The sequence below is a fragment of the Sarcophilus harrisii genome, chromosome 4 (assembly GCF_902635505.1).
Source record: "Sarcophilus harrisii chromosome 4, mSarHar1.11, whole genome shotgun sequence".
Lineage (NCBI taxonomy): Eukaryota > Metazoa > Chordata > Mammalia > Dasyuromorphia > Dasyuridae > Sarcophilus > Sarcophilus harrisii.
This window is the reverse complement of record NC_045429.1, coordinates 336,567,516-336,583,264: the sequence shown is the minus strand read 5'-3', so window position 1 is coordinate 336,583,264 and position 15,749 is coordinate 336,567,516. Positions and strand designations below refer to the sequence as shown.

Here is a 15,749-nt window from a genome sequence, read left to right as displayed (position 1 = left end):
TATTTGGAATTGAACAACCACTAAGACAAAGACAAATCCGAATCATGGGCAAATTGGGAAAGAAACCTCATTGTAAGCTGAGTAATAAAAGCTGATTGTAAACTAAACATATGGTTGATATTGTCTTTCTCAGTGACAATGAGAATGTGGGGAAATTGTGCTGAATCATATTGGATGGATATAAGTTAAATAAGCATGTGGTGTTCATGTGAGAGGATGAAGGCAAGAGAATGATGGCAGTGGGTGTTGAGTAGGCAGTGATCACTGAAATGGTCACTCCCACCTGAAAGTGTAATTCTGTTTGCCCTGAAGAAGGTCTTTTGAAGGGAATCAGAGGAAGAAAAGCTGTGCTGGCTGTCTGAGAGAGCATGGGAGGGTGGGCATTTGCAGAACGGTGTGAGAGGTCAGCAGAGCTCAGCAGCAAGAGCCACAGCAGGTTGGGCGGAGCAGGTGGTTCTGCAGCAAGTGGTCTGGCAGCAGATGGGGCGCAGCATGGCTGGCAGCAGCTAGAAGTACAGCAGCTGGGCGGCAGCAGGGTTGGCAGCAGCTAGAAGTACAGCAGCTGGGGCGGCAGCAGGGTTGGCAGCAGCTCGAAGTACAGCAGCTGGGACGGCAGCAGCAGGGCGGCGGCAGCAGGACTGGCAGCAGCAGGGCGGCAGCAGCTAGGACAACAGCTGGGGCGGCAGCAGCATGGCTGGCAGCAGCTAGAAATGCAGCAGCAGGGCGGCAGCAAGGCTGGCAGCAGCAGCCGGAGCCACAACAGCCAGAGCACAACCGTGGCCACCGCAGGTGGAGCCACAACAGGAGCTGACCATGATGTTGGTGGATTGAGGTAATAGGTTGGTTTGCAGGTGAGGGAGGTTCTTGAGTTTGGATGTCCCCTGGTTTCAGGACCTCTTTATTCCCACCTTCTCAGCAGTTGCTGGTGCCAGATCCTGTTTATTTCCTTATTTTTTTCTTGAGGAAAACGTAATGACCAAATTAGTCAGTGCCAATTTTTTCTGGAAATGTTTTTATTGTAATGACTTTTCCCAACATGATTTTCCAATGTATATTTTATTGCTGAGTCACCCCTCCTCTATGATGTTCACCTTAAAGCATTTCATCCTTATTTGGACAGCTCTCCTTAGGAAGCTTTTTTCTTCTCTGAAGCCTAAAGATGCTTCTCCTGAAGTTCATCCCCTGTCTCTGTCCTCTTGGGTCAGTGAGAACAAACCTATTTCCCAGCCTCAGCATATCAGTTGGCTTTTAGCATCGAAGAGATTTCAAGATCATCAGTGCTTTCTCTTGAGTAATGAAATTGATGAAAACATTTCTCTCCTTTTGTGTTTTTGGTTGATGCCCACAAGAAGGCTGACCAATTGAGGAAGATTTTTCTCATTGAATGAAGACCAGGAAAACTTCCTAGTAAGGGCACAAGTGGTTGATGACAGAGAAGTTTTGTGCTCCAACCAAGGAAATGGATCAAAGGCCCAGAATGAATGAGTAGTGGTTCCTGGTTACAAATTGAGTTGAACATAATTGGTTTGGAACTTACTTTGTAGTCAATATCAGCGAAATGAGAGAGATAATTGTCCAAAGACTGATTGTGGTCTTAAGATATGCCAAAATAGAGGGAGTTGTATGAGAGAAAAGAAAAGAGAAGAGCAGATGAAAGAACAGAAGAGCCAAGCAGAGCAGAGGAGAGAGATAGGGAGGTCAAGGAAGACAGGGGAACAGCTGGAAATGTGGGAAATGGAGCTGACAGCATTGAAAGGAAAGAAGTAAAAAGAAGATTAGGTAATGGAAGGGAGAAGATTTACAGGAAGGGAAAGATATGTGAGAGAGGAAATAAGAAGTTGGGGTCTTCCAGAGGCCAAGCCCAGATGGCGGAGAGCAAACAAGACTCTCTGTAACCTCTTCTAACCTTCTCTCAAACCGACAGCAGATTAAGCTTCTAAACTGGTTTTGAAGTCAAAGAATCAACAAATATTTGGAGTATAACACATTTCTAGAAGAAGATACCTTGGAAGAACTTCAGAGCTGGTCTGTTTCAATCAGGCAGGGGGACAGTCTGGGTTTGGCAGCATAGGGTCATTGGGTCAAGAAGCTGGGGCTGGGAGTCAGAGTGTTGTAGCTCCATGCACCTGAAAACTTTTATGAGCCTCTTGGGCCACTCTGTCCTAGTTGCAAGCAGATAGTTTGACAGGTTTGCCTTTTGTAAAAGACAAATTGTAACCACTGAGCCCCAGAGGGATTTAACTGGCCATTACCCAGCACTTAAAATCAATGAGCAGAACTGCCCCAGGAAAATTAAAGATCTCCTTTGCCGTTAAATAGAGTTGGAGCCTTCAAAGAATGAGTAAAAACAAAAAGAATCTTAGCATGGACAGCTTTTGGAGAGAAAGAGAGAGAACAGACCTCAAATTCTGAGGTTTCTAAAGACAAAGCAACTGCAGAAGAAGTCTCAAAAGAGACATGACCTAGTCCTCATTTCACATAGCTTTCTAAGATTGCATAAAGGATCTTAAAAGAGAGTTTGAAGAAAATGGGGAAATGAAATAAGATCATTTCAAGAAGGAATGGAAAAATGGAAAATGAATGCAATGAACCAAAAAATTTAATTGGCCAATTGCAAAAGGAGATATAAAAGGAAACTGAAGAAAATAATTCACTAAAAATTAGAATTGAATAAATGGAAGTGAATGGTCTCAATAAGACTTCAAGAATCAGTCAAACAAAACAAAAATGAAAAAATAGAAAAAATATGAAATATCTCTTAGGAAAACAACTGACCTGGAAAAATAGAGCGAGGAGAGACAACTAAGGATTATTGGGCTTCCTGAAACCCATAATGAAAAAAGAACCTAGATATAATCTTACAGGAAATAATTTTCTTAAATGCCCTGATATTTTAGAATCAGAAGGTAAAATAGAAATCAAAAGAATACACCAATCACCTCCTGAAGAAGACCCCAAAGTTAAATCCCCAAGGAATGTCATTGCTATATTTCAGAGCTATCTTACCAAGGAAAAGATATTGCAAGCAGCTAGAAAGAAACAATTAAAATATTGAGGAACCACAAAAAAGAATTACCCAGGACCTAGCAGCTTCCACCTTAAAGGATTAAAGGGCCTGGAATCTGATATTCTGAAAAGCAAAGAAACTGGGATTACAGCCAAGAATAAGCTATGTAGCTAATCTTATCTTTCTATCTATATATCCATAATCTATCTTATCTTTCAGGGAAAAAGTTGAATGTTCAATGATCTGGGTGAATTTCATCTATTTCTAATGAAAAGACCAGTACCGAACAACAACAAAAATTAGATCTCCAAACATAGAACTCAAGAGAAGCATAAAAAAAGTAAAAAGAAAAAAAAAACTCTTGAGAACTATATTTCTGTTATGGATATACTTAGAGAATGTGGGTATAATTTGATTTTATTATGATGATATGAAAAAGAAACTAGAGGTGGAAAGGAGATCGTATTGGAAGAAGAGGAAAAGGGAGGTAAAATAAGGGAAATTATACCTCACAAAGAGGCAAAGAAAACCTATGGTAATTGAGAAGAAGGGAGGAGGATGAACATTGTTTGAATCTTACTCTCATCAGATTTGGCTCTAAGAAAAATATCAGACATATTTGGTATCACAAAAAAAATTATCTCACCTTATAGAGAAGTAGGAGTGAAAGGAGGCAAAGAAGAGGAAAGACTAATAGAAGGAAAAAACAGAAGAATTAGGGGGAAAATGTAAAAAAGGTAGGGGGACTCTAAAGGGGGAGGACTGTTTGAGGAAGGTGGTCATTAAAAACAAAATACTGGGGAAAGAAAGAGGGATAGGAAAGAGAAAAGCTTAAACTAGGGTAAATAAGATGGCAGGAAATACAGAATTAGTTATTTTAATTGTGAATGGGAATGGGATGAACTCCCCCATAAAATAGAAGCAGATAACAGATTGGATTAAAAGCTAAAATCCTACAGTATGTTGTTTACAAGAAACACATTTCAAGTATTGTGATATATACAGCATGAAGATAAGGGGCTTGAGTAGAATATATTATTCTTCAGGTGAAGAAAAAAGCAAGGGTAGCAATCTTGATCTCAGATCAAATAAAAGCAAAGATAGATCAAATTAAAAGAGATAAGGAAGAAAACTATATCTTACTAAAGAATATCATACAAAATGAAGCAATATCAATACTAAACATACATGCACCAAGTGGTATAGCATGGAAATTCCTACAGGAGAAGTTAAGAGAGCTGCAAGAAGAAATAAACAGCAAAATCATACTAGTGGGGGATCTGAACGTTGCTCTCTCAGAACTAGATAAATCAAACCACAAAATAAATAAGAAAGAAGTTGAGGAGGTAAACAAAATGTTAGACAAGTTAAGTATGCTATATATTTGGAGAAAATTAAATGATGACAGAAAGGAGGTTACTTTTTTCTCAGCAGTTCATGGAACTTATACAAAAGTGGACCATGTGTTAGGGTATAAAAAAACCCCTCAAAATCAAATGCAGAAAGGCAGAAATAGTAAAGGTATTTTTTTCAGATCATGATGCAATAAAGATTACATTCAATAAAGGGCCAGGGGAAAATAGACCAAGAAGTAACTGATGCTAAGTAATCTCATCCTAAAGAATGAATGGGTGAAATAGCAAATCATAGACACAAACAATAATTTCATGCAAGAGAATGACAATAATGGGACAACATAGCAAAATTTGTGGGATGCAGCCAAAGCAGTAATAATGGGAAAGTTTATATCTCTAGATGCTTACTTGCATAAAATAGAGAGGGAGAAGATAAATAAGTTGGGATCACACCTAAAAAGCTAGACAAAGAACAAATTAAAAACCCCAAACGAAATGCCAAACTTGAAATTTTAAAATAAAATTGAAAGCAAAAATATTGAATTGTTAAATAAAACTAAGAGCTGGTTTTATTAAAGAATCAACAAAATAGTTAAATCTTTAGTTAATTTGATTAGAAAAGGAAAGAGGAAAATCAAATGGTTATTCTCAAAAGTGAAAAGGGAGAACTATCCACCAATGAAGAGGAAACTAGAGCAATTATCAAGAGTTACTTTGCTTAAATTTATGCCAATAAATTTGACATCCTACGTGAAATGGAGGAATACGTATACAAATATAGATCGCCCAAATTAAGAGAAGAGGAAATAAATTGCTCAAATGGTTCCATTTTAGGAAAAGAAATAGAAGAAGCTATTAATTAACTCCCTAAAAAATCCACAGAAGCAGATGGATTTACATGTGAATTCTAACTCCAATACTATATAAACTATTTGAAAAAATAGGGATGAAGGACTCCTACAAAATTCTTTTATGACACACACATTGTACTGATAACTAAACCAGGTAGGATGAAAACAGAGAAAGAAAATTATAAACCGATCTCCTAATTAATATTGATGGAAAAATCTTAAACAAAATATTAGCAAAGAGATTGCAGATAATCACCCCAGGATAATACACCATGACCAAGTAGGATTTATGCCAGGATTGTTGGTGAAGTTGTGAACGAATCCAACCATTCTGGAGAGTAGTTTGGAACGATGCTCAAAAAGTTATCAAATTGTGCATACCCTTTGATCCAGCAGTGTTACTACTGGGCTTATATCCCAAAGAGATTATAAAGAAGGGAAAGGGACCTGTATGTACACGAATGTTTGTGGCAGCCCTTTTGTAGTGGCTAGAAACTGGAAACTGAATGGATGCCCATCCGTTGAGAATGGCTGAATAAACTGTGGTACATGAATATTATGGAATATTATTGTTCTGTAAGAAATGACCAACAGGATGATTTCAGAAAGGCCTGAGAGACTTACATGAACTGCTGCTGAGTGAAATGAGCAGGACCAGGAGATCATTATATACTTCAACAACAATACTATATGATGAGCAGTTCTGATGGACCTGGCCATCCTCAGCAACGAGATCAACCAAATCATTTCCAATGGAGCAGTAATGAACTGAACCAGCTACACCCAGAGAAAGAACTCTGGGTGATGACTAAAACCATTACATTGAACTCCCAATCCCTATATTTATGCCCACCTGCATTTTTGATTTCCTTCACAAGCTAATTGTACAATATTTCAGAGTCTGATTCTTTTGTACAGCAAATAACGGTTTGGTCATGTATACTTATTGTGTATCTAATTTATATTTTAATATATTTAACATCTACTGGTCATCCTGTCATCTGGGAGAGGGGTGGGGGTAAGAGGTGAAAAATTGGAACAAGAGGTTTGGCAATTGTTAATGCTGTTAAGTTATCCATGCATATAACTTGTAAATAAAAGGCTATTAAATAAAAAAAGGATTTAGGCCAGGAATGCAGGGTGGGTTCAATATTAGGAAAAATATTAGCATAATTGACTATATCAATAACCAAATTAACAAAAGCCATATGATTATCTCAACAGATGCAGAAAAAGCATTTGATAAAATCCCCAATCCATTCCTGTTTAAAAAACAAAACATTAGAGAGTATAGGAATAAATGAACTTTTCCTTAAAATTTTCAGTACCATCTATTTAAAAGCATCAGCAAGCATCATATGTAATGGTGACAAACTAGAACTATTCCCAATAAGAAGAGGGATGAAAAAGGTTGCCCACTATCACCATTGCTATTTAATATTGTATTAGAAATGCAAGCCTTGGCAATAAGAGAAGAAAAGAGATTAAAGGAATTAGAGTAAGTAATGAGGAAACCAAAATATCTCTCATTGAAGATGATATGGTGGTATACTTAGAGAACCCCAGAGACTCAATTAAAAAGCTATTAAAATAATCCATAACTTTAGGAAAGTAGGATACAAAATAAATCCACATAAATCCTGAGCATTCTTATACATTATTAACAAGCAAACAAGCAAGAGATACAAAGAGAAATTCCCTTTAAAATAACTGTTGATAATATAAAATATTTGGGAATTTATCTGCCAAGGGAAAGTTAGGATCTATATAAGCAAAACTATAAAACGCTTTCCACACAAATAAAGTCAGATCTAAGCAATTGAATAATAGCAAGTGCTCATGGATAGGTTGAGCAACTATGATAACAATGACAATACTCTGTAAACTAATCTATTTATTTAGTGTTATACCAATCAAACTCCCAAGAAATTTTTTTACTGACCTAGAAAAAATATCAACAAAATTCATCTGAAGAAAAAATGTCAAGAATTTCAAAAGAATTAATGAAGAGAAAAGCAAATGAAGGCGGCCTAGTTATACCAGATCTAAAACTAGATTATGAAGCAACGGTCATCAAAACTATTTGGTCCTGGCTAAGAAAAAGAAAAGTTGATCAGTGGAATAACTTAGGTTCACAGAATAAAATAGTTGATGACTATAGCAATCTAGTATTTGACAAATCCAATGGCCCCACCTTTGGGGATAAGAATTCACTATTTGACAAAAACTGCTGGGAAAATTAGAAAGTAGTATGGCAGAAAGTAGGGATAGATCCACACCTAACACTGTACACCAAGCAAAGATAAAATGGGTTCATTATCTAGACATAAAAATGATATTAGATAGAACATAGGATAGTTTACCTCTCAGATTTGTGGAGAAGGAAGGAATTTGTGACCAAAGAAGAACTAGAGATCATTATTGATATATAAAATAGATAATTTTGATTATATTAAGTTAAAAAGTTTTTATTCAAACAAAACTAATGCAGACAAGATTAGAAGGGAAGCAATAAACTGAAAACATTTTTATAGCCAAAGGATCTGATAAAGGCCTCATTTCTAAAATAAATAGAGAATGGACTCAGATTTATAATAATTCAAGCTATTCTCCAATTGATAAATGGTCAAAGGATATGAACAGACAATTTTCAGATGAAGAAATTGAAACTATTTGTAGCCACATGAAAAGGTGCTCCAAATCACTATTGATCAGAGAAATGCAAATGAAGACAACTCTGACATATCACTACATATAATGTCTAGGCTAGCTCTCTGAGGGCCCTCAGGATCAGTCGGAGTCAGGATCAATCAAAGTCCTTGGTGTTAGGGGAGAAGTGAAGGAGGCAGGCAAGCTGTCATGTGGCTCGCCAAAGATGAATCCTGGACTCTGGAGTCCTGAGCCTGAAGTCTCTCTCCTCCTCATCTTGCAGCAGAGCAACTCTGACCTCTGTCCCTCAGCCTCCAATCCTTGCCTACGATTACCTCCCTACCACACATTCAGCAATCACCAATGGTGAGGAGAGCCATCACATCACCATCTCATCTAAATATATATATATATATATATATATATATATATATATATATATATATATATTATGAACCATTATCTCACATCGAATAGGTAATTAGCCTCAAGTGTTCTGCTGTCTCAGATTCAAGTACACTTTTTCAGAGTTTCTGCCCTCTACAACTACACCTGTCAGATTGACTAAGAGGACAGGAAAAGATATTGACAAATGTTGGAGGAGATGTGGAAAAACTGGGATACTGATACATTGTTGGTGGAACTGTGAATGGATCCAACCATTCTGGAGAGCAGTTTGAAACTATACTCAAAAAGTTATCAAACTGTGATACCATTTGATCCAGCAGCGTTTCTACTGGAATCATATTGCAAAGAGATCTTAAAAGAGGGAAAGGGACCCACATGTGCAAAAATGTTTGTGTCAGCCTCTTTGTAGTGGCAGGAAACTGGAAACTCAGTGGATCCCATCAACTGGAGAATGGCTGAATAAATATATGGTATATGTACAATACTATTGTTCTGTAAGCAACGACTTGCAGGATGATTTCAGAGAGGCTTGGAGACACCTACATGAACTGATGCTAAGTGAAATGAGCAGAACCAGGAGATCATTATACACGGCCACAAGAAGACCATACGACCATCAATTTGAGGGACGTGGCTCTCTTCAACATTGAGATGATTCAAACCAGTTCCACTTGTTCAGTGATGAAGAGTGTGGAAACACAACATAGCATTCTCACTTTCTCTGTTGTTATTTGCTTGTGTTTTCTTTTCTTTCTCAGTTTTTCTTTTTCTTCTTTCTTGATCTGATTTTTCTTGTGCAACAAGATAACTGTACAAATGTGTGTACATATATTGATATACCATGTATTTCCAAATATTTAACATGTAATGGACTACCTGCCAGCTAGGGATGGGATGGGAAAGTAGGTAAAATTTTGAACAAAGGTTATGCAAGGGTTAATGTTGTAAAATTACCCATGCATATGCTTTGTAAATAAAAGTCTTTTAATAAAAAAAATAGGAGAATGGCTGAATAAATTATGATAAAATGAAGGTTATGGAATATTATTGTTCTATAAGAAACAATCAGCAGGATGATTTCAGAGAGGTTCATGGAGACATAAGTGAACTTATGTTAATTGAAATAAGCAGAACCAGGAGATCATTATACACAGTAACAACAAGTCTATGATGATCAATTCTGATGGACATGGCTCTCCTCAACAATGAGATGATTCAAACCAGTTCCAATTGTTCAGTGATGAAGAGAGCCATCTACACACAGAAAGAGGACGGTGGAATTGTGTGTGGATCATAACATAGCATTCTCTACTCTTTCTGTTGTTGTTTCCTTCAATTTGTTTTCTTTCCCATTTTTCATGCTTGATCTGAATTTTCTTTTGCAACAAGATAACTGTATTAATATGTATATGTATATAGGATATAAATATATTTTAACATACTTTACACATATTGACTTCCTGACACCTGAGGAGGGCGAGAGAGAAGGAGGGGATAATTTGAAACCGAAAGCTTTGCAGGAGTCACTGTTAAAAAATTACCCATGCATATATATTTTTAAATAAAAAAGCTTTGAATAAAAAAAAAAAAAAAGAAAAATAGGAAAGTGATTGTCACCAAGAAATATCTGCATGGCAGGAAGGGTGAACTTGTTCTACTCTTAAAATTATGTGAATTGATATTCTCACATCCAACCTAAATGATGTATTTTAGGAGCTCATTTGTGGTCTCAACACAGGGTCTAAACCTTATTCTGAAGCTATAGTGATTTCATGACAACATTTTCAAGGCAAGCATTACAGGGAAATATCCATCAAGCCAACTTGGAATATCCTGTGAATTCTGATTCCCTAATTTTCCATACTCTGTTTGAGCCAGACTCTCATCCAGTGATCTTAAGTGAAGCAGAATAACTTATTCTTTTCTGTCCTACCCATATCAGAATTTTGTCATTCTGAAATGATCCTCTTACCTCTTTGATCATAAAAGGTTCTCCAATCCCAACGAACATTCACTAAATCTATCCCTGACTGACTGACACAAAGACATGAGAAAATGATCCATGCAAGACCATAAGTCACTCAATCACTTGGCTAGCTCTTTGCCTGAGAAGAATCATAATAGGTATCTGAATAAGATTTCTTTGTTTTGTAATGAGTAGGGAAGAACAGAAATTTTATTTTTGCATTTTGGTTTCCTTTATACAAAACACATGATAGGATGCAAAGACAGGATGAGCATTTATGAAATCTATGATAGTGAATATTCTGTTGGGATCTTGGTTAAACTGATAGGCCATTGGAGACCCTTTGAAATGGGCAATTCTGTGATTGTGAGAGGTGCTCTAACATAGTCAAAGAAGACAAAAGAGAGAATTCACCAAAGCATTGGATTCCATTGATTTCCAGGAAGTTTTATTTGGAATTGGATAAAAACTAAGACAAAGGCAAATCCATATGATGGGTAAATTGAGAAAGAGACCTCATTGCAAGCTGAGTAATAAAAGGTGATTATAAGCTAAACATATGGTCGATATTGTCTTGCTCAGTGACAGTGAGGGTGTGGGGAATTATGAAGAATTGCATTGCGTGGATATATATTAAATAAGAATTTGGTGTCCTAGTAAGAGGATGAAGGCAAGAGATTGATGGCATTGGGATGTTGAGTAGGTAGTGTTCATTGGAAATGGTCTCACGTGGATAAATGTGAGATACTGTTAGCCCTGAAGAAGGTGTTTTTGAATTAAATCAGTGGAAGAAATGATGTGCTGCCAGTCTGAGAGAACATGGGGAAGGTGGGCATATGCAGACACATGTGAGAGGTCAGCAGAGCTCAGCAGCAAGAGCACAGCAGGTTGGGCGGCAGCAGGTAGTTCTGCAGCAAGTGGTCTGGCAGCAGATGGGGGCAGCAGCAGGGCTGGCAGCAGCAGGGCGGCAGCAGCAGGGCGCAGCAGGGCTGGCAGCAGCTAGAAGTGCAGCAGCTGGGTGGCAGCAGCAGGGACGGCAGCATGACTGGCAGCAGCTAGAAGTACAGCAGCTGGGCGGCAGCATGACTGGCAGCAGCTAGAAGTACAGCAGCTGGGGCGGCAGCAAGGCTGGCAGCAGCTAGAAGTACAGCAGCTGGGGCGGCAGCAAGGCTGGCAGCAGCTAGAAGTACAGCAGCTGGGGCGGCAGCAAGGCTGGCAGCAGCTAGAGGTACAGCAGCTGGGGCGGCAGCAAGGCTGGCAGCAGCTAGAAGTACAGCAGCTGGGCGGCAGCAAGGCTGGCAGCAGCAGCTGGAGCCGCAACAGCCAGAGCCACAGCCTTGGCTCACTCGGGTGGAGCCACAACAGGAGCTGACCATGATGTTGGTGGATTGAGGTTCTGGGTTGGTTTGCAGGTGAGGGAGGTTCTTGATTTGGATGTCTCCTCCAGGTTCTCAGAGACCTCTTTATACCCACCTCTTCAACAGTTGCTGGTGCCAGGTCTTGTGTTTATTTCCTTAATTTTTTTCTCAAGGAAAACATGATGACCAAATTAGTCAGTGCAAGTTTTTACTTGAAATGTTTTTGTTGTAATGACTTTTCCTGCTAGGATTTTCCAATGTATGATTTATTGCTGTATCACCCCTCTTCTGTGATGTTTGCCTTAAAGCATTTGATCCTTATTTGCACAGCTCTCAGGTGGAAGCTTTTTCCTTCTCTGAAACCTAAAGATGCTTTTATTCATATTCATCTCCTGGTTTTGTCCTCTGGGGCCAGGGAAAACAAACCTACTTCCCGGCCTCAGCATGGCAGTTGGCTTAAGCATCCTAAAGATTTCTCAGGGACCATCAGTGCCTTATCTTGGTAAAGACTTTGATGAAAACATTTCTCTCCTTCTTTTGTTTTTGGGTTGATACCTACAAAAAGGCTGACCAATTGAGGAAGATTTTTCTCATTGGGTAAAGTACAGGAAAACTTCCTACTAAGGGCACAAGTGGTTGATGACAGAGAGATTTTGTGCTCCAACCAAGGAAATGGACCTGAATAGACTCGGAAGGAATAAGTAGTGGTTCCTTGGTTATAAATTGAGATGAACATAATTGATCTGGAACTTGCTTTGGAGGAAGTGACTGAGATGACTGTCCAACGTCTGATTGTGGTCTTAAGATGTGCCAAAATAGAGGGAGCTATATGAGAGCAAAGAAGAAAAGAGCAGACAAAAGTACAGAAGAGCGGAGCATAGGAGAGGACATGGGTAGTTCAAGGAAGACAACAGAAAAGCAGGAAATGTGAGAAAGGGAGCTGACACAACTGAAAAGAAAGGAGTCAAAAGATTAGGAAATGGAAGGGAGAGGATTTGCTGGGAAGGGGAAGGATTGTGAGGGAATAAATAAGAAGTTGGAATAGGTGAGGGGAGTAGAGGGAAGGGCGATAAAGGTTAGAAAAGGATAGCAAAGGGAAGACAAAAATCCACCTCCCTCTCCTCGTGGCAGATATGGTAGAAAATGGGTATGAAACTGATGTATGGTTTCCTAATTTTGATGACCACTGCCTTTTTTCTCTTGATTTTTATTCTTTGAGATTTCCAATTATATACAGACAGAGGGAAGTCCTTTTATGAGTGATGTTGATCCAAGAGATATCAAGTTAAATTTGTAAACTTTTAAGTTCTGGCATGTTTCTAGAGACAATGCAGGGTGCACCCTGAACTCTGCCCTACTGCATTTCAATCAGTTTCCCAGTAATGTTGCTACACAAACTGAAAAATGGCAGAACCTACCAAAAGAAGGGAAAAAACACAATTTCCCACCCAAGACAATTTTGCAGGTTGACAAGAAAAGTCGAATTTACTTAAATAAAAGAGAACTACAATTCAGGACTGGCTATGTCCTAGAAAGCTTGCAGTTGTCCTTGGGAGCAACTGAATCTGTGGTAGAAGTGATGGTTTCTGGACTTCTAAGGCAAAGATGGAAGAGGATCCAGACAAATGGGTAGAAGGAGATGACAGGGGACCATTTGCTGACTCCTAGTGCAGGACTAGCGTCAGTACTTGGATCTGGGTCTCACTCTTGGACCTCAGGCTCAGGACAATGCGGAGCATTGGTGTAGTATTATGTGTGCCTTCAGGGGAGGTGGGAGTCTGCACATAGTTAGGTGTAGGGTATGTGACGGTGTTTGCGGCAACTCACAGTCCAGAGCACAGAAATCATACCATTTTGGAAGAACCAAACACTCAAACTGAGCCAATAAGTGGCTCAGAAAAATGTCACCCACAAATCCTGAAAATGAGAAGGTTGCCTTCTCCACTCTGCTGGCAGAGTCCCACATTAGCCTAGAGTTAAAAGCTGAGGAATAGGATGGAGAAATGAGCAAACACAGAATAGGAGTTTAACTAGAAAGTTACTAGGGTAACAGGTAAGATCCAAACTCAGGAGAAGACAACCAAATCAAAACGGCAACATTCAAAGTCTCTGTGGAAAAGTTTTCCACTGGTCTTAGGCCATGGAAGCGCTCCAAAGATTGAATGCACCTCTTTCTCCTCCTCCTGGAGCCCACTTGCAGATATCTGTGACCTCTGACTAGCATTCCAAAGCTAGAGTGAAGTAGCAATGGAGAAGCTCAGAATAAGAAACCTTCCTCCCAGCATTTCACAACAAACCAAGACAATCTATGAAAGAGAAAGTAATCATTCTACATTTCTCCAAATCATCACTTTGTTAGGGTACTCTAGCTTATGTGATTGTTAATTTAAAAAAAAGTTTCACTTTTCCTAAGAGACATGCATTGAGTTCTGAGTGTCTTCTTCTGATTTGGGGAAATAATTGGCCCTGCACACTAATTTCCAAACTCTTTCAGGTGCTATTCAACCATATAGTATGGCTGAGGGTCCAACTAGTAGAGATTCTGCCTGGGAAATAATATAGTGAGGAAATCTGGGGAGAGTTCACACTCTCCCCAATGACATGAGAACAAAGGAATTCCAGGAGTATAATTTTCATAGATTCCTTCCTCAAAAAAATGAGTAAGTTTTCAAAATTGATAGGTTGACTGATGGGTCAGTGGAAAGATCCATTCATACAAATCTTTTCGGAAAGCAAACATAAACAAGTCATCCTTGGTTGAAGTTCCTGCCATTAGTCATCAAGAAATATGGGATTCAAGCATAGGAACAAGAGCAAATTAACCCAGAGACTTCTTGATGAGGATTCTGGAATCCCTGGAGACACTTTCTGTTGCCTCGGGTAGTATTTTCCACCTGGGAGGAAGATGGAGTAGATCAGCACTGTTAAGCCTCAGGAGGCATTTTGTTCTTTCCTAGCTAACAGCTCTGGGAAGAAAGCAGACTGTGTCCTGATTCATAGAAGACAGTCATTGTGCTTTGTTCTCCTTTTTGGGATAACATCCTGGGATCTAGGCACTTATTCTATGGGTACTGCATATCTCTCAGGTTAGAATTTCCCACTCCAGCTCTAAAAGAATCCTTAAGTATTGTGAATAAGTGAATTTCATGGATTGCAGAATGATGTACAGGAAACAGGGATGTATAAGGACTCTACTGTTGAGCACAGGATGTGACCAGATTGCCTGAAAGTTGAACAAGCAGAAGAATTTGCTTCAGTACTTGAGGCAAGGTGGTATACTCCTTATTCCTTCCCTGGGTACTTTGGCCAGTGGGAAAAAGAATAAGTCCAGGTAAGGTCGACAAGGCCCAACCATAGTGATAGATCTTACTAAGCTTGAAACTCTACTAGCATAATCTTTATATATTCTGGATCACCTCAAAATCATGAATAAAAGAAGTTTAAAAGTAATGAAATGAAATGGACATTTCCATGCATGGAGTTCTCTGCCAAGATTCAGGAATCCCTGGAAAGCCTTTTTAACTTGCCTTTGGTGAGCTCAACTCTGATAAACATTGTACAAGTTTGCCAAATCTTTTAGACATGATGTACCCGGAAATAAAAGCACTCATACGCAAAGGATCGAAGGGAATCAGAAATGAATAAGGTCAGTAAATCTTAGTATGAATTCTTATTGCTGCTTCCAGTTGAAAGAGGAGTACTTGCTAGCTATTCCAGTGTGATTTATGATAATAAGTAAATTCAGACCTCCAACTCTACCATGGATACAATTCATTCACAAGTAAAAGACTTCAAAAACTCTCTGGAACAAGCTGTGTTCAAAAGGAGGAATGACTGTGTTGGACCCTGCACATTTCTGTGCACTAGTTGTGGAATGATCTCACTTTTTATTTATTGGCATGAGTAGGCCTGTTATCCTGCATATTCAAGGATGAATGTGCAACACAGAGCTACCATAACTTGAATTGTAGTGACTTGTTCAGTTCACAAAAGTTCCAGGATGTACATGCTATAGTCATTCCTTGTGCAAAAATTAATGGAGGGAACAACTAAGTGGTTTCTTGGTCAGCAACTACAATCTCTTTCTTTTGAAGTCACTGAATTCCTAGTATGACACTGTTATACTTAGCCCAGGTTTAATTTTATCCATTTCCA

The 15,749-nt window shown here is 38.8% G+C and overlaps 1 protein-coding gene across 1 annotated transcript; it reads right to left on the bottom strand.

Annotated features, from left to right (window-relative positions):
• Window positions 1-547: 547 nt before the first annotated feature.
• On the bottom strand, window positions 548-11,612 carry LOC100928389 (keratin-associated protein 4-3-like). The gene is given in 4 exon segments (XM_031968661.1): window positions 548-726; window positions 11,116-11,291; window positions 11,324-11,516; window positions 11,519-11,612. Coding segments are annotated over 4 exon segments (642 nt in total).
• Window positions 11,613-15,749: the final 4,137 nt, after the last annotated feature.